This window comes from Suncus etruscus, chromosome 6 (assembly GCF_024139225.1).
Source record: "Suncus etruscus isolate mSunEtr1 chromosome 6, mSunEtr1.pri.cur, whole genome shotgun sequence".
Taxonomy (NCBI): domain Eukaryota; kingdom Metazoa; phylum Chordata; class Mammalia; order Eulipotyphla; family Soricidae; genus Suncus; species Suncus etruscus.
The window spans coordinates 132,825,897-132,848,599 of NC_064853.1; the positions used below are offsets into that span (position 1 = coordinate 132,825,897).

General features: G+C 47.4%; 1 protein-coding gene across 2 annotated transcripts in view; it reads right to left on the bottom strand.

The window, feature by feature from the left end:
- The window catches only part of FBXW11 (F-box and WD repeat domain containing 11), a 100,696-nt gene that overhangs the window by 19,043 nt on the left and 58,950 nt on the right, over window positions 1-22,703 (bottom strand). For both annotated transcript variants that reach the window (XM_049776060.1, XM_049776059.1), the window contains 3 exons: window positions 14,497-14,722; window positions 4,563-4,749; window positions 3,661-3,751 (listed from right to left, as the gene is read on the bottom strand). In XM_049776060.1, coding sequence (XP_049632017.1) covers window positions 3,661-3,751; window positions 4,563-4,749; window positions 14,497-14,722 — 504 coding nt within the window. The remainder of the gene's footprint in view (window positions 1-3,660; window positions 3,752-4,562; window positions 4,750-14,496; window positions 14,723-22,703) is intronic.

A 22,703-nucleotide genomic window follows, 5' to 3' on the forward strand; every position in this document is an offset into this window, starting at 1 on the left:
ACTTTCCCCCAGCAAAAATAGTCTACTGAGAGATGCAACATGACAGCATCACTGCCCCAGGTCAGTCCATGGAGAGGCCCTCAGAACTGAGAGGAAAAGGCTTCTTGCAGTGCTCAGCAAGTCCAGGGCCCATCCTGACCTTTCCTGGCCAACATGGTGGGCAGTTCAGTGTGAGGGCCAGAGGATGTGGAGCTGCCTGGGCGGGTTCTGTGCTGGGCCCCTCTAGAGACCATGCAGATCTCTACAACTGCACTGGTGGTGCTGGAAACTAAATTGGGGTCAGTTGCTTGCAAGGCAACTGATTCTCCCTGTACCTTGCCTAGAAACCGCAACCACAATCAAGACACCCCATCTTCCTAGCGGGTACCCTGGGGACATGGCCAAGTGGAAAGGGCTTTTGGACTAGGAATCAAGTTTGGACCATTTGAGGCTTAAATTGCTCCTCAGAGGAGCAAGGTGGGAAGCAATATGTGTCCCTTACTCAGAAGGCAATAAAGTTGCTCATCTCTTTAGACCCCCCTAAACCATCATGGAAGGGTCACCCCTGACAATGTGGCCAGACACTAAGGGAAAATGATATCCTCTTCTCAGACTTTACTTCACAAGCCTTGTTGACTGAATATAAGAGTCAGTCTCTGCTATACTCTTAAAAATTAGTTGGTTTTTGGGTCTGGAGGGAAAGAACAAGAGAGGAGGGTGCTTGCCTGTCAAGTTTTCAACTCAATTTTGATCTCTAGCATCTCATACAGTCCCCTGAGCACTGCCAGGAGTGATTCCTAAGTACAGAGACAAGAGTAAACCCCGAGTACTGCTGGTTGTATTACAACCCCCCCCCCCCCCAAAAAAAAACCCGAAGGAACAAAATCAGCCTATTTCTGGAGCAGGAAGAGTACATAGATAGGGTCTAAGTGCATGCAGCCAACCCTGATTCCAGATGATTCCAGAGCCCTATCAGAAGTGATCCCTAAGCAGGGCCAGGACTAGGCCCTGACCCTAAAAATCAGAAGGAAAATTTAAACAGCCTTTTCCCAGCATGCTGAAGGAAAGGGGGAGGGAGAAGAGGGGAAGGAGAGAGAGAGACAGGGAAGGGGAGAGGGAGGGAGGGAGGGAGGGAGGGAGAGAGAGAGAGAGAGAGAGAGAGAGACAGAGACAGAGACAGAGAGACAGAGAGAAACAGAGACAGAGACAGAGAGAGAGAGAACATGTTGAGAGAGAATGCTTCCTGTTTAAGGGGGTGAGTGGTGAGTATACATAATCTATAGGAACTGTATGGGCATATTGTGGGGAACACAGGATGGACGGGAAAGGCCTGGATTAGACTGTAACGATTTGATGTGGTGACCTACTTCTATCATGCACTGGGCCATGCTGCCCCACACAGGTGCCCCAGAGTGCACGTGAAATGACCACAGTCTAGACCTCTCTGAGGGCCTCCGTCCTGGATATGTGCCCGAACCCCTGAAAGAACTCTTCGTCTATGGCCACCTGGAATGCAACCTGCTCCTCAAACAGAGGCACTTAAAGAAGGGCCAGTGACACACCCCTCCCCCCCACCCCGTCCTGAGAGAGCTGTGCAAAGAACAGATGGCAGCTCATGAAACCTCCAACCTTTCAGGGGCTGCACCATGAAATGAGAAAACCATTAGGAAGTGCTGGAGCACACGTGTGTCCCCCCTTTACAGGACACTGCTTCCTCATTCTACTGTGAATATAGAATATCGCTCACAAACACCCATAGATATCTCTGCAGCAGGTCAGTGGCTTTCCCAGAGCCACCATGATGTAAAGGTCAAGCCAGACTCTTTCCCTCAGGCCTAACCTCCCTTCATTAAGAGCGGACACCCCTCTAACTTCCAACTGATGTGGGGAGGCAGTGGTTGGCTGTCCATGGGACATGTCTTTTCAAAAAGCACTCACAGAAAGTCAAGAAAATGACCTCTTTCATTACTAACTTTTCACTGTCATTAGGGTACCTGATCAGGCTGACTTTTAAGAACCATCCTCCTGTTAAAGGACTTGATACAAATATTCAAAGACCCGTGGGGAATATCACAGAGGAAGAAAAAGGGGTAATCTAGAGGCAAGATGTGTGTCTGATTCATGCAAGTGAAGCTATAGAGAGATGGGTCCTCCACACTCACCCACAGCCCCCCTAAAGCCATGTTCACCCTGAGTCTCAGCTACCAAGTGATGATAGGCAGCTCTGTCTGGGCTCCAGGAACCCCTCCTCTCTGAAATGTGCCCCGCCAAAGATTTCACTGACTTAATGCTCTGGAAGCGCGGTGTCAGGTGCTGGAATTAGGGAGCAGGGCGCTTGCTCCAGAGCTGGGCCTGTGTTGTCTATGAGTGATATTCCAGCCACGCTGACGGGTCAGGAATGACGACGTGACCCCATTAGCCCACATCTGCCGGGGAAGGTGCGGGAAGCCGGCACTGCCCCCTCGAACATATGTACCTCCATTAATGGATTTTGGCACAATAACTTTTATGTCTCTCACCTGGGGAAGAGGATTACTTCACATTTGGGAAACTGAGTGTAGCTTTATGGGGACACACGATCACCTGCTCACGGCCAGGCTACTCGGCCAGGGAGGAAACAGGGGAAGGTAGCCAGGGCCAGCCGGACACATGTGGCAGCTAATGAGAAATGCCTGTGCGTGTCTTTCCTCATGCGAGGCAAGGGGCTAAATAATAAAATGGAACTAATTAGAGCACACGGACAATATCAAACATCCCTACTGGTTCTCATCAAGTTTACAGGGTTTTACTGGGCTGGTGAAGTCCCGTCCCCCTCCCATCCAGAATGGTCCAGGAGCATAATTTGCTCTATAAAACCCACTTATCCATTGCTGAGAATCATATCTGAGTGATTTCATGAAAAATTATGGGAATTTACAGAGGAAACCCCGCCCATGCCTTCTTGCATTCTCCATACGTGGCTCCAACAGTCAATGCCCCAAACACTGGGTCTGGGCTTTTGAAGAGCAACTTAGGGGGAGGGGGAAAAAGTTGTGTTTAGGTTTAGGTTTTAATGAACTGGGAACTTTGCAGAAGCCTTTCAGGTTTTATAAATGTGAATTTCTTTCTTTTTTAAATTAAAGCAGGTTTATACCTGCCCTGAAGAATAGATTATGCACAATTGTCCAATAATCAACTGGGGTACGTCCCACGTGTGTGTTGCCAGATCATGTATGTATTGTCCACAACTTCCTCTAGAGATTTGTATACTTTTACGATAGGATGTTTATTGTCTCCCAGGTGTTATTTTCTCTCTTATGCTCTACCTTTCCTGTCTCAGAACCTCCAAATAAAACTTGTTTTTACTCCCCCCTGCCCTCAAATTTTGTTTTCAACTAAAAAACAAGTGACTAGCCCATGATTTGAGAGCAACAAAACAATCGAAGACAATACTAAGTGTTGAGAGCAAAACAAAAAGAGCCCGTAATGGGACCAGAGAGATAGTATAGAGGTAAGGCATTTGTCTTGCATGCAGAAGGACAGTGGTTCAAATCCTGGCACCCCATATGGTCCACTGAGCCTGCCAGGGGCTATTTCTGAGCATAGAGCCAGGAGTAATCCCTGAGTGCTTGCCACCCAACCCCCACTAAACAAACAAACAAACAAATAAAAGAGCCCGTAAGCCAGAAAAGGCATAGTTACCTCTATATCCTGGATAATCTTTGGGTATAATGACCTATAAAATGAATTGGGAGGGCCATCTGTGGGTCTGTTTTTAAACAGGTACTGATCCCTGCAAAGGAAAAACAAACAGGTTACATTTCTTGCATACAAAAAGGTGAATCAACTAAGCAGTGTCCTAAGGAGCCCAAGACTTTGACTTAGCCTGAGGCCAGCTGTATGCCACAGGGTATGTTTGGTAAGTCTGGAACATGACCGATGCCCTTGATGCGCTGAGTCACAAACACCCGACCCCTCATTCCACCCTGACAGCAAGTGCTCAAGCCTCAGTGTGAACATTTTATTATATTTTGGGTTCAGACCTCCTGGCAGAGCTCTGGGCATATTTGTGGCTCTGTACTCAGGAACACTGGCCGGTCAGTCACGTGCCAGGCAAGAGCCTTAATCCCCAAACCATCTTTCTGGCCCCAGCATGAACATTTGAGCCCGGGGCCCCAGCCCCCTGCACTGGGAAGGTGTCCCCTTCCTCTTTGTCCTCTGTACCTGGTTAACCAGCACAAACATCCAGGGCTCAGATGTACATTTATACTCCTGGGTTCTCCCCCTCAAAGGACATTTATGCTCCTGGTTCTTCCTAAAATGAATCCTCATCCGGATAGATTGATAATAAAGGTGAAGGGCATGTGGGGGAACTTCCTCTTTTCTTTGTTTTCTTTCTTTCTTAGGTGATCACTTGCTGGACTAGGGCCAGCAGCATGCACAGCAAGTGCCCAACCCAGCACACTCTCCAGCCCCACTCTGGGTAATGGGATCATTACCAAAGGAATGTGAGAAAGGAAGCGTCCAACTGATGGCTCCTGAAAATTCAGTGCCACCCTGCTCCCGCCAGTCCATGCCTATGGAGGCCGCATGCCCTCACTCACCACCCTCTCCGCTCGGACAGCCCCTTCCAGAGTGGGTCTGTGCGCACCATCCTTTCAATGAGCTTCTTCCAAAGCATGCCCTCTGAGATGACGCGCTGCCATTCCTTGCACACCAGCTCTGCTGCACACAACGACCTGGCGTCCAGGTAGGAGAGAATGTTTTCTGCTATATGATCTAAGCCTTGCTCTACAAAACAGAAAAGGCCATCAAGAAGTGGGCAGGCAGCAGCAAGGGCACCGATCACCATTTGCACCTCACACACATCAGAGCACATGCGGGAATACGGAGGGTGGAGGGGTGTTGACTCTGGCTGGAGCCCCCACCCTCCTACAGCGGACTGCTAGTCTTGGAAAATTCTTTTTTAGGTGATCACTTGATGAATTGGGGCCAGCAGCATACACAAGTGCCCAACTCACCACACTCTCCACCACACCAGCCCCATTCTGGGTAATGGGATCATTAACAAAGGAATGTGAGAAAGGATGAGCTATCAAGCAGTGTTTCTGTTCTCTCCTCTGTAGCTCTTTTTTGTTTTTGTTTTTTGGGGGATGGGGTCACACCCAGCAGTGCTCAGGGGTTATTCCTCGCTCTGTGCTCAGAAATCGCTCCTGGCAGCCTTGGAGGACCATATGGGATGCTGGGATTCGGACCACCATCCATCCTGGATTGGCTGCGTGCAAGGCAAACACCCTACTGCTGGGCTATCTCTCCGGCCCTCCTCTGTAGCTCTTACAAAAGTTCCACAACCACAGGTAGTCTGGCCACAATGAGATACACCCCCTCCCCGCTACCTCTCACACACCTCCTTTGCTGGGCATCACTCCTCACACTTCATCCTGGGAACTCAAGACTGGAGTTGGGATAAGGACATGCCCTAAAGAGGAACCATGGACCATCTCTAAAGCCCAGTTAGTGCTAAATGTTGGTCAGAACGTTAAAGCTCAGGGTGCACTGGAGTAAAAATCCCCCAAGTTATGAACAAAAGCCCCCAAATTGAATAGACTGTGAATTCATTTTTACTGCAAACCCACATGGTGTGCGAACCAGGCCACCACGGGCAGCATCATTAGGTAGCAGGTTATGGGCTCAGGATTCAATTCTGCAGCTGCATAGCATGGCCCATGCACAGCACTGCATAGTATAGTGGGCACACAGCCTGTGGAGCCTCACATTCCCCTTCTAAGAGCAGATTCACCACTGATTCTGTGTCAGGAAAAAAATCACCATCAAGGTGCCACCCTAACAGCTGCTTCCATCCCAGGAAGCCCCCAAGGGCAAATCCGCATGGGCTGGGGACAGAGTGGGTCCAGCCAGTTCTGGGGGGCAAGACTGGGGGAGCAGCACTATTGGTCTAGAGCAGCTCAAGGTCCATCATCAAATGCCAGTGGCATTTGAAACCCCAACATAGTGAGATTTTAGCAATTCTGCAGAGACCAAAAGTCAGTGGAGCATCAGTGGCTAGTGTCTACTGGGTTCTACTTTCCAAGGTGAACAGAAGCAGTACCAGCATCTCAGTACTGACTTTTTTTTTGGGGGGGGGGGAGGGGGTCACACCCGGCGGTGTTCAGGGGTTACTCCTGGCTGTCTGCTCAGAAATAGCTCCTGGCAGGCACGGGGGACCATATGGGACACTGGGATTTGAACCAACCACCTTTGGTCCTGGATCGGCTGCTTGCAAGGCAAACGCCGCTGTGCTATCACTCCAGGCCCTCAGTACTGACTCTTGAGAGGGGAAAGGCCCAGTAGACCACGTCTGAAAGGGGTGACTTCTGCCTTAGCGCCAAAGAGCAAAGGAAGATGCATAAAGGATGCTTCGAGCTTTCAGGCTTTTCACCTCGAAGAATGACGATTCATACTAGGAGTTCTGGTGCACCAACTTCTTCTATGAGTTCTCCTATTTACTCAGGAGGATCCTCAACCATGTTTTTCCGTGCTCTGTACATGTCCTCAGACTATAAATGATGCAATCAAAGATGATACTGCCCACACCCCATCATCAGCACACTACAGCTGACAAAGCTTGTACAGCTCAGCACGGCCCTGGAATTCTGCCCCTGGAATCTTATCATCCCCAGGTGGCCTTTCCAATGCAGTCTAGTCCTTTACCCAAGTCACTGGTCAACACAGTAGATGGGTCAGAACCAAGGACAGCACCCAGGATGAGGTACCCTTCCACCCCGCATGTAGGATCTGCTTGCCTCTCAGGGCCCAATAGACCCTCACCCCACGTTGAGGCATTAGTGACTACCTGGTCCTAGGAGCCAACCTCCTCTCACCCCAGCCCTCTAGTAGAAATGAGCCCACTTGGCTATGAAGGCACCACAGTCTGCCTAACGCCCACTCCCATTATATACCAGCAAAGGGGTCCTCCACCAGGGTATTTGGGTTACGCTGCTGGCATGAATACACACAGTTATTTTCACTTACAAGGCAGCCAAAGCTGCTCTGAATCCTGTTCGGACCCAGAGATTCACATTTATTCCAGAAAAGTGTAAAAGACATAGAAAGAAGAAATGTGAAACCCATCTCTTCTGTGCACAGACCCTTGTTCAAGTACACTGCCCTCAGCGTCCTCCGTGCACTGGCTGAACCAGGTAAATGGGGGTGGGAACAAAGGGGCCTCCCTTGGAGCCATGTGGTCTGGCATAAAGCAGGAAGGAAGGGGTGGCGCCCTTCCCGCCAGCTACTCAGCTCCTGGTGCTTGGTCCATGGAGACACTGTGACCCACACAGCCCAGCTCAGAGAGACTGCTCACCTCACCAGGAAGGTTCTGCCCGGGGATAAGGCAAGGCCTGCCCAGTATGCTGGCCTGAGCAGTACCACATTCTTGGGCTCTTGGACAAACTGCTATGGATTGCAGGAAGGGTTCCCAAGCTTTATTATTTTTCACCAAATGATATGAAAAAGGCAAACTACAGAACAATATTCCTCTTTTTGGCCAGTTTCTCCTATTATTATTCCCCACTCCCACACTACCACAAAACTCATTGTCTCTACCTGGGCACCAAGACCCAAGCAAACCTACCTGCCATTATGTGCTGTGGACGTGTTCTGTCTCAGCAATTCTCATAATACTTTCACGAGAGGAAAATGGGTACACGAGCGGACGCATATGAAATATGAAATAATTGAAACCACACAAAATGCATTGTCTATGAGATGAGAGACAAACTTTACTTTTCAGCTGATGACATTTTAAGCACGACTCTGGTATGCAAGGTATTTTCAGGGAAACAAAGGGCAGAGGATCCTTAGGAGGGACAACACAATGGTACCGGACCCTAGAATCTACATATCAAATAACTATGTAGGTGAGAAAGAGCTCTGCTAGAGGTAAGGCGAAACATGAGCCGGAGGTGTTCTGGTTTGCAAGAAGTTCGCAGCCTCTGGAAAGTAGAATTCAAGAAAGGAAGAAGCTATTGTATAGTACCATGAACCTGAGAGCAGGAAAAAGCAAGTTTCTTGGAACTGGCTTGGCACAACCTTTGAGTTGCAAATATACTAGCCAGAAGGGAATTTAGCAGTCTTGGTGCTGAAAATTTCTATAAGATTGCAGGATAACTGAGGCCGAATATCTGTAGTTTAGCAAGGGAGGCAAAGCCAAATAAATAAAAATAAAGAGATATATAATGTCACAGCCATGTCAGAAATATAGCCAGTAATCCACGCAGGAGTTATGATTGACTTCCACCGATGAGCCTTCTGGCTGAATTATTTATTGGGGAAAATTAGGCACTTCACCAGGAAAGCCAGTAGACACATCTGGAGTGTGCTATCTCTTTATAATGGAGGCATCCATGTTACGTGCAGTGACACATATGCTACTCAGAGGCACAAAGGAGTGAAGTGGCGTGAGAGGAGGGCGCCTCTGCCTGGACTGAAAAGTGCTCAGGGGTACTCAAATGGGGCCTTTCCCTAAGTGCCCAAGTCTGGCTCTCATTTACCACCACCACCTCCCCCACCCCTTCTCAAGGCAAGGGGGTGGGTGGACAACACACACAGAGCTGAAGAAGGGCTGCTCCCACTAATTACGGCACCAGATGAAGGGCTGGAAATGCTTCAACAATCAATTAAAACAATTAAAAGGCACACATTTCAAAGCACCAAGTGTAAATAACACCATATCAAAATGAAACGCAAATGTGTCATGTCAGCTCCATGCCCTTGACTAGAGCCATTTCAGCGCAGCTGCTTAGATCATACCATTCCAGAAACTTTTATGATTTCAGAAACGCAATTCCAAGCACAGCTGCAAAGTTGAGGCCTTCCCCACCCACCCCCACATCTCACGGGAGAGCCAGGGTTCGCTGCCCTGGTGCACCTTCGGGCAAGAGAGGGCTGGGTGAGCACGGGGGAGAGGACAGCCGCACAACCTGGATACCTTGCCTCAGCCTCCAGGAAGGATGCTCAGAGAATAGGTATGCAGTGGTCCGGGGTCAACATCTGTGTGCCAAGTAGCACACGGAGCCCCTACACCTAGGTGATGTCAGGATGAATCAACCGGAAATGAGTGGGTGCATAACCAAAACTTCCTGGCCGTGGAGCACAGCCCCCGAGAAGCAGGTGCTTCCTGCCCCGCTGGTGTGTGTGTGTGTGTGTGTGCGCGTGCATCTGTATGTCTGTGTGCATATGTATGTGTCTTAGTGTATGTGCATGCACGTGAGCAACGTGTGAAGGCAGTCATCCTCCAAGCTCCCCTGGTTCCCCAGAGCCCAGCAGATGGCAAGTATGGGCCTCATCTTCTTGGGATGGCAGGATTACTAGGATGTTGGCACAGATAAAGAAACTGAGGCACTGAAGACGGGGCTCCTGCAATGACCACATGCACTTGTCCGCAGTCCACGCCCTCTGTCTACCATGGAGGGCCAGGGAGACCCATTGGCCCTCAAGCTTCCCTGGGCTCTGGTTCAGCTCTGCAGAGGCCCTAAGAGCACACAGAGGCCTTGAGCAGCAGGAGCAGTGCACCCAAGCTGGAGACACCCCATCAATGCTTATCCTGCTCGCTGAAGGACAAGCTGCCTCTATTTACCAGGGAGGGGACACCATTTACAAACCATCCACTTTGCCCGCAGAGACTGGTGCTGCAGGTGAGACTTACCTGGTCCTAAGTATCTCTTCTCCCCCCGGAACCCTGGAGTCAGATACCAAAAACTTTCCTTTTTCCCTTAGCTAGCAGGTAAGACATCACAGGACTCAATCGAAAGCCAAAGTGGCGCCTTCCATGACCACGTGTGTTTTGCCACCAACAGGCGTCTGACGAGTCATTTCAATCGCCCAGACAGAAAGGCAAATGCAAGCCCAACAATGGCTCCACGCGAGACACCAAGCTAGAATCATGCTCTCTAGGTGCTTCCCACAGTAGCAGATCCCAGAATGAGACTCAGCCTGGTCCTATTTCTCCATGACACCCCAGAAACCAGGCCTGGCGAGAGAGCCTGTGCCAATGAGCCGTCAGGCAACGTGGTCAGCTTGTCCTCAGCTATTAGAGTCCCATGAATGCAACAGACTGACATATGGATATATGCTCAGATCAAATCGTGTTAAAACAAATAGCCTTTTAACAGAAATATTTCCAGGCCCCCACCAACGGTCCATTCACTTCAATGTAATATCCAATACCACGGAATTCCACTTTCACAGAGGTACGGACAATGCCTGAGAATTCACTGTAATGCAAAGTGAATTGTATGCAATTATGCTAACCATATTTATATACATAACACATGTTCATCTGTTCCATCTCTTCTCCAAGAAGGAGCAAGCACCCCCCAGAGAAGCGGCGGCTATAGGTCGACAGCGCTAGGCAGAGCAAGACAATGCCAACAGCACCACCTGGTGGACATCCCGGAAACAGACGGCCAATGCTCTGACACCCTCGATTCTAGGGCCTAGAGTGTTGAAAGAGCAGCACAGAGAAGGCAGAGAGCCCCCAAAAGCACAAAATCAGCTACCAACCGAGCCAGGTAGCAGATCTGTCTACGAGGGAAAGAGAGGCAGTGGTCTCGGGGTCTCACAGTACTTAGGAAGAGGTACGCTGGATCCCCACTTGACAAGCAAACAATCCTGTCTCTTGCTCCTGTGAGCAGTAGTCAATAGTCCCCCACAAATTCCATGAGATACTGGATACATGTTCTCCGCTTGGGCCCTACAACTCCAACTCACCCAGATGAAGACAGCCATATGCACTTACTCGTTTGCTTTGTGGCTCACACACTGCAATGCTTGGGGGCTAGTCTGTGCTCACTCACATTTCCTACCTGACGCTCCGATTCATGGAGTACTGAAGACCAAACCCAGGCCTGTGGCATGCGAAGCCTGGGCTCTGGCCCCCAAGCTACACTCAAGCCCACAGATAAAGGCAGGCAGGGAAGGAGAGGGGGGAGGGCAACGAAGCTCTAGGCCTCAGGAGGAAGAACCAGTAGAACAGAGGCGCCATGACAGCAGGGCCAGCACACACTAGCCCTGGCCCCAAACGCCTGGCTACAGGGTGAGCTCTGACAGACAGGTGCAGATTAGCTGCCCTAGCACAGATGCTGGAGTAACAGGAGGACGGGCACATGGGGTAGCTCTGTATTCTTTCCATGCCAATTCTTCTCTGAACCTAAAACTATTCATATTTGTTTGTCTGGTTTGGGGAACACTCCAGGATGAAATCCAGGCACCAGATGTGGTGCTGGGGTAACAAACCCAGGTCAGACACGTGACGTGCAAGGAAAAGGCCCTCACTGCTGTACTATTGATCCAGCCTGTGCTTGTTGTTTTTGGTTTTGGTGGGGGGAGGTTGTTTTTATACTGGCACAGCAGCAGCGTGTAGGGCTTACTCCTGGCAGGCTCAGGACCATGTGGGATGATGCTGGGATTTGAACCCACGTCAGATCACATTCAAGACAAACGCTTTATCCAATGTACTATTTCTCCAATCCCTGTATATGTCTTTTTAAGTCAAGTACAGAGTGAGTGAGTGTGTGTGAGTATGAGTGTGTGAGTGTGTGTGTGTGTGACCCCAAGCTGGAAACTAAAACGATGGTGTTCTCAGTTTTCGTGTGTGTGTGTGTGTGTGCCCACAAGTTTTTGTGTGTGTGTGTGTGTGTGTGTGTGTGTGTGTGTGTGTGTGTGTGTGTGTGTGTGTGTGTGTGTGTGTGTGTGTGCCCCCAAGCTGGAAACTAAAACGATGGTGTTCTCAGTTTTCCTGCTCTTTTCCCCTGATACCTTTCCACCATTTCTGATGTCATTTCAGATCCAAGCAATCGTCTGCAACTTTAGAACACTTCCCAAACAGACAAAAGATCAATCACAAGATCTGTCCTTTCACCAGATTACATATCACGGTGGTAATGTAGGGCAGTAAGCCAGCTCGAGGTCTGAGGCACAGGCCCACTGGAACTGTGAGCTACCCAGAGCACAGAGGGAAAAGGCAATCTGAGATTGAAAGAGACTGCATCAGAATTAAAAAGCCTCACATTCCAAGAACAAAAACAAAAAAAGGGGGTAAGGGGCCAGAGAGATAGCATGGAGGTAAGGCATTTGCCTTGCATGCAGAAGGGCGGTGGTTCAAATTCTGGCATTCCATGTGCCTGCCAGGGGCGATTTCTGAGCATAGAGCCAGGAGTAACCCCTGAACTCTGCCAGGTATGACCCAAAAAACAAAAAAAGAAAAAAGAAAAAAAAAGCCTCACATTCAATGCAGTTAGCCCTTATACCTTGAGCATTGGCATAATAATTTGGCTTAGGCCTCAGAAGAATGGGCATTGCCCATACACTCCTGAACAATAGACACCATCTATGGAAACAATCACAATTGTCTATAACATTACCAGGACGCAAACCTCCAGCAGGGAAGGCCCCTACCACTGCTCTGGCATTGACTTACTTCAAAGAGTGCTCTCGATACCTGCTTGCAGGGCGGATCTCTCTGCATCTAATGGTGAGGTGAAACTAGAGGATGCTCCACATCAGCCTGACTTCGATGAAGGAAATGCACAGAATCCAGAATTTTTAAATACAGGAACCTGACACCAACAACAGCTAAAGTGCAAAAAAGTTTCACAGGGACCATAGAGACTGACTCAGGGGTTGGGCAGCCTGGTATGCCTGGAGCCCAGAGTCGGTCTTATGCCAATAAGAGGCCTTCTTGTAATCAGGCCAAGGATTTTTTTTTCTGTTTCCCCATATTTTGCTGGGCCTATGCAAACAACGGCGATTGCCACTTTCACACCTTTACTACTGTATTTTTTTTAACACTTATCCTTTAAGAAAGAAAAAAAAAAAAACAGTTTACTGAACTTAAAAAAATTAACTGTAGTAGAATGCCTGTCTCGAATACAGGCAGGGGATGGGAAGAAGGGAGGGGGGCATTGGAGGTGGGAATGTTGCACTGGTGAAGGGGGGTGTTCTGTTTGTGACTGAAACCCAACTATAATCATGTTTGTAATCATGGTGCTTAAATAAAAAATTTAATTTAAAAAAAAAAAAAGAAAAGAAAACCTAATAATAATAATAATAATAATAAAAACTAGAGCAGAAAACAATACTATAGAAACAAAGAAAACAATACAAAAAATTGATGAGACCAGTAGATTTTTTTTGAAAGAATAAACAAGATAGACAAACTTCTGGCAAAATTCACGAGGAAAAAAAGGAAAATACTGAAATGAATTAGATCAGAAATAAAGGAGGAAAGATTACAACAGAACACCAAGAAATCCAAGATATCATGAGTTTATTATAAAAAACTGCACTCAGCTAAACTAGAGAAACTAAAAGAAATGGACATGTTCCTACAAAAATATCTCCCAGTGCTAAATGAGGAGGTAGAAAGCTTAAACAGGCCAATCACAAGCAAGAAAATTGAAACAGTAATTAAGAAACTTGCTAATAATAAAAGTCCAGGACCAGACTGGTTTACAGGTGAATTTTATCAAACATTCAGAGAAGCATTACTACCATTTTTCTTAGAATCTTCCAAAAAATAAAAAAATGGGAATTCTCCTTCATACCTTCTATGAAGTTAGTATCACACTCATTCCAAAAGCTGACAGAGAGAATACCAAGAAAGAAAATTACAGACCAATCTCACTAAGGAACATGGATGGAAAAATCCTTAACAATTAAAAATATTAATTAAAAAACAAAATGTGGGGACCGGAGAGATAGCATGGAGGTAAGGCGTTTGCCTTTCATGCAGAAGGTCGTTGGTTCGAATCCCGGCATCCCATATAATCCCCTGTGCCTGCTGGGAGATTTCTGAGCATCGAGCCAAGAGTAACCCCTGAGCACTGCTGGTGTGACCCACCTCGTAACTTCAACTTCTTTTATGGTCTTTCCTATGGCCATAATTAATTAACTAATTAATTAATCTTTTCTAAATATTTTTTTTAAACAAAGCTCTTTCTAAATAGCTTCACCCCAAAAAGCAATCCTATTCTGATGGTTCTTGATGTGTTATATCACACGGCTGTATATCTGCTCTAAATTCTTTCCCATCCTTTTCTTATTTGTGATATTTCATCATCAGATTCAAACTGTTCTCTGTCGCTGCAGTCTATATATCAACTCTTCACCTCTCATCCAAATCTGTCTTCTTACTTTGCATACTGATTTCTCTTGTTTCTATGTTCTCTTTTTCTTCAATGATCTCCAAAGAAAACATAGTATTTTAGAAATATAGAACAAATTCAACTTAAACATAGAGTAAAATAAAGAATTTTAATTTAAAAAAGTAAAAAAAAAAAAAAAAGCCTCACATTCAAAATTATTAAGGACACCCCTCCCCCCAATCAAACCACTCATCACACAGCCCTACTTTTCCTAAACAGAGACCAAATTTCAAACTGTGATTCCCAATAGCCTCTCACTCTCTTCCCCCTCCTGCCCCATCACCAGGCCGCTAGAGAAGGAAAAGGAATGGGGGGGGGGGGGAGGCGGGGGAGATACCTGGTAAGGCAGTAATGAAGTCCCGCTGTAACATGGGCTTCAGGTAAGAGTTAATATGTCCATGCTGATAATGACACATCCGTGAAATGAGGTGCTCCACAAACTCCACCTGATCTGACTCAGACCACTGGTCAAAATACTTAATACACAAGTCTTTTTCCTTTTGATAGTTGCCTTCCGAGGGTCTCTTTCTGGAGACGATCACAGATGACGTTCCGTTACTTATCTAGTGGACAAAAAAACAAGAGCATTGTCAGTAAGACAGGGAGAGGCCTCCAATTAGTAACTCATTAGAAACATCTCAGTTTTGGGCCCCAAGTGTTTCATCTTAGAATCGCCCCCCCAAAACCCTGAAGCCAAACCCGTTTCTTTATAAAATTAATTTCTCATTGAATCCCCACAGTAAATGCTGGAGTCACAGCAGTTTCTCAAGCCCGCTAGCTTTAATCCTCATTGGCCAGTGCCTACTTGGAAATTGCGCTGGGACTGGCTAGCTGGTGTCAGATGCGTTTTAGAAAGATGCTGGCCTGGGCCAAGTTTTTCTCAAAGGTACAGTCAGTGTCAAGCTGCCGGGCTGAGCTCTCACACTTTGCACATGGAGTGGAGTGATAAGAGGGCCCAGCAGGGTGCAGAGATGCACTAGACAGAGAAGTGGCACCTCTAACATATATCCTGGGGGCCCTGGTGGTGATGGTGGTGGTGGAAAAGTGAAAGAAATGAAGCAGAAAAGCCACCTTTGGGCCAAGAGTTTCAACTTCCCAATCTGTTCCAGGCTGACTGGAGTGTGGGCCACACAGCACAGCCCAGATTCCTCTCCACTCTGACTACTGGCAGCTGACAGTTACTGCTCTCATATCCCCCAGCCCTCACAGCTTGCCTCATCACATCGGCTGGCAAACAGGCACACACTCACTGCACCAACAGCAGCATCGAAGCCACAGCAACTCCTCCACAACCACCACTGGCACTGGGAGGCTCAGAGACTTACTTCCCAGCTAAGACCCAGACAACCTTGTGACATTTGCCACACACTTGCCAGGTATCTGGCTGCTACCACTCTGGAAGAGATCAGGGCTGAGTCACAAATGTCCACTGGTGCCATCAGGAGCCACAGCATCAGAAATCTCCACAGAAAGAACAACTTCTTTTTTGGGGGGGCACACCCAGCAGCACTCAGAAATCACTCCTGGCAGGCTCGGGGGACCACCTGGGATGCCGGGAATTGAACCCAGATGGGTCCCAGATCATACATGGGCAAGGCAAACACCCTATCGCTCCAGCCTCAGAAAGAAAAACTTCTGCTAGCTCTATGTCCCCCTAACCTCCAGAAACTTGAACCCATCTCCCAAAGAAAACATGCTCTAAATATCCATGCAGGTCTTTGGTCCTAGAATTCTTTTCCATCTGAAGCCAGCTAGTCTTACACCTGTACTTCCAAAAGTGTGGAACTTCTCACCACCACCTTGCCTAGGAACAACTTTCAGACATTACCACCAGAGGGCAGCATTGAACAGATATTGTTAGTGTTGCTTAGAGAAGATTCAACTTCATGAACTAACCAAATACAAGCTTTCAGAACAGATTTGGGGTGGGGGTACAGCACCCGGCAGTGCTCAGATTTACTCCTGGCTGAGCATGCAAGAATCACTCCTGACAGTTTTGGGGAACTGTATAGGATGCCGGAGATTGAACCTGGTCAGCTACGTGCAAGGCAAGTGTCCTCCCCACTATACTATGGCTCCGGTACCTCAAAACAGATTTTAGTAACAAATTTTTGCTTTGTTTTGTTTGTGTCACACCCCGCTGTGCTCAGATCTCACTTATGGTGGTGCTCAGGGGAAGATATGCAACGCTTGGGCTCAAACCAGGTCAGGCTGCATTTAAGCCTCTTGCAGTAATCCCTGTGCTAGCTTTTTGTTTTTGTTTTTGTTTGTTTGGGGGCTGAAACCAGGCATCACTCACGGTAACTACTGACTCTGTGCTCAGGAATCCCTCCTGGCAGGCTCAGGGGACCATACGGGATGCCAGGGATCAAACTGGAGACAGCTGCGTGCAAGGCAAAGGTTCTACCCACTGTGCTATTGCTCCAGCCCCCTACCCCGATACTATCTTTATGGTCCTCCAAACCAAATATTTTAAAAACAATAATAAAATGGAAAAGAATACAGGGGCCGGAGAGATAGCACAGTGGCGTTTGCCTTGCAAGCAGCCGATCCAGGACCAAAGGTGGTTGGTTCGAATCCCGGCGTCCCATATGGTCCCCTGTGCCTGCCAGGAGCTATTTCTGAGCAGACAGCCAGGAGTAACCCCTGAACAACGCCGGGTGTGGCCCCAAAACCAAAACCCCCCCCCCAAAAAAAAAAGAATACTTAAAAAAACAAACATACATGAAAGCAGTGGGCAAGAGAGTAAATAGGGTGCTGGCCTTACATACAGCCTACCTGGGTCTGATCCCCAACACCCATATAGTCCTCTAAACACCACCAAGCACTATCCCTGAGTGCAGAGCCAGGAGTAAGCAAGCCCTGAGTAATGTCAGTAAATAAACATCAAAATGAATAACATAAAGGTAAAATTTTCTGCTACGCTATCAGTCAGTTTAAGAACAAACAGCTTTACTATTTATAAGAGTGTTAGGGACCAAACAGTATAGAATTAGGGAGTTCGCCTTGCATATGGCTGACCCTCAGCTGACCACCAGCATAGCAGAGGGTGTTCCAGTCAGGAAAAGCCCTTGGTAAATGCAGGTTGTGGGAGGACCCCAAGCCCCAAGAGAAGAACAAGAATGTTTGCCATAATGTTATAATAGAGAAAAATGTTAAATGTGGGGCCAGGAAGGTGGCGCTAGAGGTAAAGTGTCTGCCTTGCAAGCGCTAGCGTAGGATGGACCGCGGTTCGATCCCCTGGTGTCCCATATGGTCCTCCCAAGCCAGGGGCGATTTCTGAGCACATAGCCAGGAGTAACCCCTGAGCGTCACCGGGTGTGGCCCAAAAACCAAAAAAAAAAAAAAAAAAAGAAAAATGTTAAATGTATAGGCAATTGGTTAAAGCAAATGATACATCTACAAGATATTCTATGTAAGGTGGCCTTTCAAATAAAGTTTCAAAGTAAGTTTTTTTTTTCCTCTCTCACCCCCAAAGTAATATTTTTAAAAATTTTTTAACTTTATTTATTTATTGACTGGTTGTTGCCCAGGCTGGGGAACCATATGGATGCCGGGAATAGAACTGGGTCCCTCTCGGGTTTGCCATATGCAAGGCAAACACCCTACCACTGTGCTATCTCTCTGGCCCCTCAAAGTAAGATCTTGATTCGAACAGAGGCTCATGAAGAAGATGATGAAGCATTTTCTGGACCATCATGATCCCTCAGAGGAAGGCGTGGGACAGAGACAGTAGCCAACCTGCCACCTTGCTACCAACAGAGCTTTCTTTCTCTGGGCCAGTCCAAAAGAAAAAAAGAAGAGAGGGGGTATAAAGGTAAAAAAACACTGACAAGTGCCTACTCCTGCCAAAATGCTTCCTTCTCTCTGACTCTCACAACCAAGTGTTACTCTCTCGTCTTTTCTTTTTCCTCCACAAGGATATCAGCCGACATCAACTCTGTGCACTTCCCCATCAATCACAGGCCCCTGCACCCCACTTCTAAGCTGAGAGAGAAGCAAAGGGTTCAGGGTCCTCTCATCCTGGGCACTCCCGAGCAACCAGCAACAGTCCCTGTGGGAAGAAGGGCAGGACTTGGTCCCACATGCCCCTCACTCCTCGAGGCCCCAGCAGAGCATCTAGTGCCGTTTCCACTGTCTTTCAATTCATCCTACATGGATGGACATCTTTTTTTTTTTTTTTTTTTGTGGTTTTTGGGTCACACCCGGCAGTGCTCAGGGGTTACTCCTGGCTCCATGCTCAGAAATTGCTCCTGGCAGGCACGGGGGACCATATGGGACGCTGGGATTCGAACCGATGACCTCTTGCATGAAAGGCAAACGCCTTACCTCCATGCTATCTCTCCAGCCCCGGATGGACATCTTATTCTGGCCGAAATCACCTCTTCGTTTCACAGTGAATGAACCTTGGGGGAGGGGGGTCGATGGCCCAGGAAGAAAATTGGTACACTGAGACAGAACTAGCAAAGAGAGTGGAGTTTTAAAGAAAAAGGCATTGGGAAGTGGGGAGAGAGAAGGGACACGAGGCACACAGGGAGACACAGCTATGTGGACACAGGGCCATTCTAGGGGCAAATGGTGCCACCACTGTCTATCTCCTGTCCAGAAAGGACAATGAGGGAGCACGATAGGCATCAAGCGGGCCAAGTACCCCTTTCGGAAGGAACCAAAGCCTGAGGTGACACTGGGAAACACTACCAGACAGATTCAAGCATGTCCGCAGCACAGGGCAAAGGGCAAATTTCTCTTTGGGAGCTCATCTTCATTTGATCCTCCTTGACAGAAATTACTCTGAGCTTCATGAAACCTAAACAAACATGACCACCCAAATGACATGTCCTTAAACTGACCCAAGAGCTGTGTGATTAGTAGGCTAACGTGCCACTGAAGCCAATAGGGGTAAGGTAACACTAACTCCGCAATGTGGCTGGCAGGTAAATGTTTTGTGCCAGCAGCATGAACTTCCCAGTTCCCTGGAGCTTCAAGCCACCTGTGCAAGGCTGGCAGAAATGGTGGTAGTGGCCCCGTTGCCATGTGGCCATGCAGGGCTAGACTGCTTGCATGGCCCCTTCTTTTTCCTCGGGCCAGGCCACTAGTCTTGGGCTTCTGTGAGAGCAATCTTACATTTTTTTCAATTTTCCATAGAACATCAGAAAAATCGGACATGCCAGAAGATGTCTCCAGTGCAGCTCAATGCAGAGGAGAGGAGATCATTCTTCTATGTTTAAAAGACAGCAACGCCCTGTTCAGATTTTCCCTTAAAACTATACTAATTTGGGGCCGGAGTGGTGGCTCTAGAGGTAAGGTGTCTGCATTGTAAGCACTAGCCTAGGATGGACCATGGTTCGATCCCCCAGCATCTCACATGGTGTCCCCCCCAAGCCATGAGCAATTCCTGAGTGCATAGCCAGGAGTAAATCCTGAGCATCAATGGGTGTAGCCCAAAAACAAAACAAAAACTAACCTAATTTGGGGCTGGAGCGATAGCACAGCAGTAGTGCGTTTGCCTTGTACTCCACTGACCCAGGACAGACCTAGGTTTGATCTCGGGCACCCCATATGGTCCCCCAAACCAGGAACGATTTCTGAACGCACAGCCAGGAATAACCCCTGAGCCTCACCAGGTGTGGTCCAAAGAACTATCCTAATTCTCTCCTCAGTTGTGGATTAGAAAATATTAAAATCTCACCACAAAGAGTGATGAGTGTTGTTAGAGAAATGACTGCATTGTGAACTATCTAATCACTAATAGTTAGAGTGTATGGGGGAAATGGAAAGCCTGCCTAGAGTACACGTGGGGGTGGGGTGGGGAGGAGGGAGATCTGGGACATTGGTGATGGGAATGTTGCACCGGTTAAAGGTGGTGCTCTTTGCATGACCGAAACCCAACTACAATCATATCTGTAATCAAGCTGTTTAAATAAAGATATATATAAAAAAAGAAACTATTAAAATGTTGCAGTACAAAATTATTTATATTATTATTTTTTAACATTTATATACCCACTAAAATAGTTTGGGGATATTTTTATTAACCTACTCATTTGCAACTGTGTAGCATTTCAGAAGGTTAGCTTTAATCATCTTATTAAATGTAGGCACACCATCTTCACAATCAAGTTTTTAAAGGGACTCACTCATGGTGGGAGATAAAGCTAACTCGTAAGGGAACAACAAATGGCCCAAGTAACCAGAACTGGCTGTTCTAACATAGAACTGGACTTACACAGGATAGGACCTGGGCACACTGGAGGGAAATGGTGGTACATGCATGAAGAGTCTGATTAATGACATTGTAAATCATGGTCCAGCAACAAAAGAGGATTTAAAAAATAAAAAGGTTGGGCCCGGAGAGATAGCACAGCGGCGTTTGCCTTGCAAACGGCAGATCCAGGACCAAAGGTGGTTGGTTCGAATCCCGGTGTCCCATATGGTCCGCCGTGCCTGCCAGGAGCTATTTCTGAGCAGACAGCCAGGAGTAACCCCTGAGCAATGCCGGGTGTGACCCAAAAACCAAAAAAAAATAAAAAGGTTTTACTATGCCCAAGTGCTCTGGCCACGGTGTCAAACAGCATCGCCATCAGTCCCTAACAGACAAAGGAGGCCTTGCCAATACACTGATCATCCATCCTTCTGGCCTTATCTACCAGGTAATCTCACTCACACTACTGGAAAGGGAGCAGCTCGGAAGGGTACAGAGTGCCACAGAGAGAAGTGGACGAGGACACAAGCCAGCCCACCTCGAGTCTCAAAAAAAGAGTGAGATCCTCACATTCCTCCAATCACACCTCTAGGAGGCACCATTCAGCCTGACCCAAAACCTTATTCTTTTACACACACACACACAATCAGAACAAATGGGCACAGGGTATTTATTCCCTCATGACCAATTTCTACTTTGGACTGTCTTTTGTGAGCAGGGGGGGGGGGGGGGCCACACCCAACAGTGCTCAAGGGTTACTCTGGGCTCTGAGCTCAGAATCACTCCTGGTGGAGCTCCCATATGATCCAGCAATACCACTCCTAGGGGCCGGGCGGTGGCACTGGAGGTAAGGTGCCTGCCTTGCCTGTGCTAGCCTAGGACAGACTGTGGTTCGTCCCATATGGTCCCCCAAGCCAGGAGCGACTTCTGAGCGCATAGCCAGGAGTAACCCCTGAGCGTCATCGGGTGTGGCCCAAAAAAAAAAAAAATACCACTCCTAAAGATATATCCTAGGAATACAAAAACACAATACTAAAATGCCCTTTGTATGCCTATGTTCATTGCAGTTCTATTTATAATAGCCAGAATCTGGAAACAACCCAGCTGAGTGGCTAAAGACACTGTGGTACATATACACAATAGAATACTATGCAGCTATCAGAAAAAATGAAGTGATGAGATTTTCCTATACATGGATGGACATGAAATCTATTATGCTGAGTGAAATGAGACAGGGGGAGAGAGATAGGTACAGAATACTCTCACTCATCTGTGGGATTTAAGAAAAATAAAAGACATTACTGTAATAATACCCAGAGACAATAGAGATGAGGGCTGGAAGGACCAGCCCATGATATGAAGCTTACCACAAAGAGTGGTGAGTGCAGTTAGAGAAGGGGTCTCAAACTCAATTTACCTGGGGGCCGGCCGCAGGAGGCAAAGACGGGGTGAGGCAGGGCCTCATAAGGGATTTCGCTTACTGAATATTCGCGAATACTTCGATATTTAAAGGCTGGCCACGGGCCACAAAATGTTGTACGGAGGGCAGCAAACGGCCCGCGGGCCACAAGTTTGAGACCCCTGCCTTAGAGAATCTCTTGCTCAGGCATATCATGGTTCCCAGCACAGCATGCACATGACCCCAGGTTGAAATGCTGCATGTCTTGGGTTTGAGACCCGAGTTAGAGAAATAACTACACTAACAACTATCATGACAATGGTAGTGAGTGAGAGAAAGAGAATGTCTGTCTCAAAGACAGGCAGGGGATGGGGAGGAGGGAGATATAGGGGGCACTGGTGGTGGAAAGGTTTCAATGGTGAAGGGGGGTGTACTTATATATTATTGAAATGCAACTACAAACATGTTTGTAACCGTGATGCTTAAAAAAAGTTATTTACTAAGCATAAAGACCTGAAAGGGGGGCCAGAGGTGGCGCTAGAGGTATGGTGTCTGCCTTGCAAACGCTAGCCAGGAGTGACTTCTGAGCGCATAGCCAGGAGCAAACCCTGAGCGTCACCGTCACCGGGTGTGGCCCGAAAACCAAAAAAAAAAAAAAAAATAATAAAAGACCTGAAAAGAAAAACAATTGAATTAAGTAGATTATTGGAAGGAAAAACAAACAAACAAACAAAAATTAAAGAATAAAACAGCTCCGGTGGGACTCATGTGGTCATGAACCTGGGATGGCTGCATGCAAAGCAAGTACCCTACCCACTAACCTATTTTATCCTTTACTAAATATTACTAAATATCTTTACTAAATATATATATTTAAATATACATTTATATTTAAATATTTACTAAATATATATATATCCATTACTAAATATCCTTTTAAAGA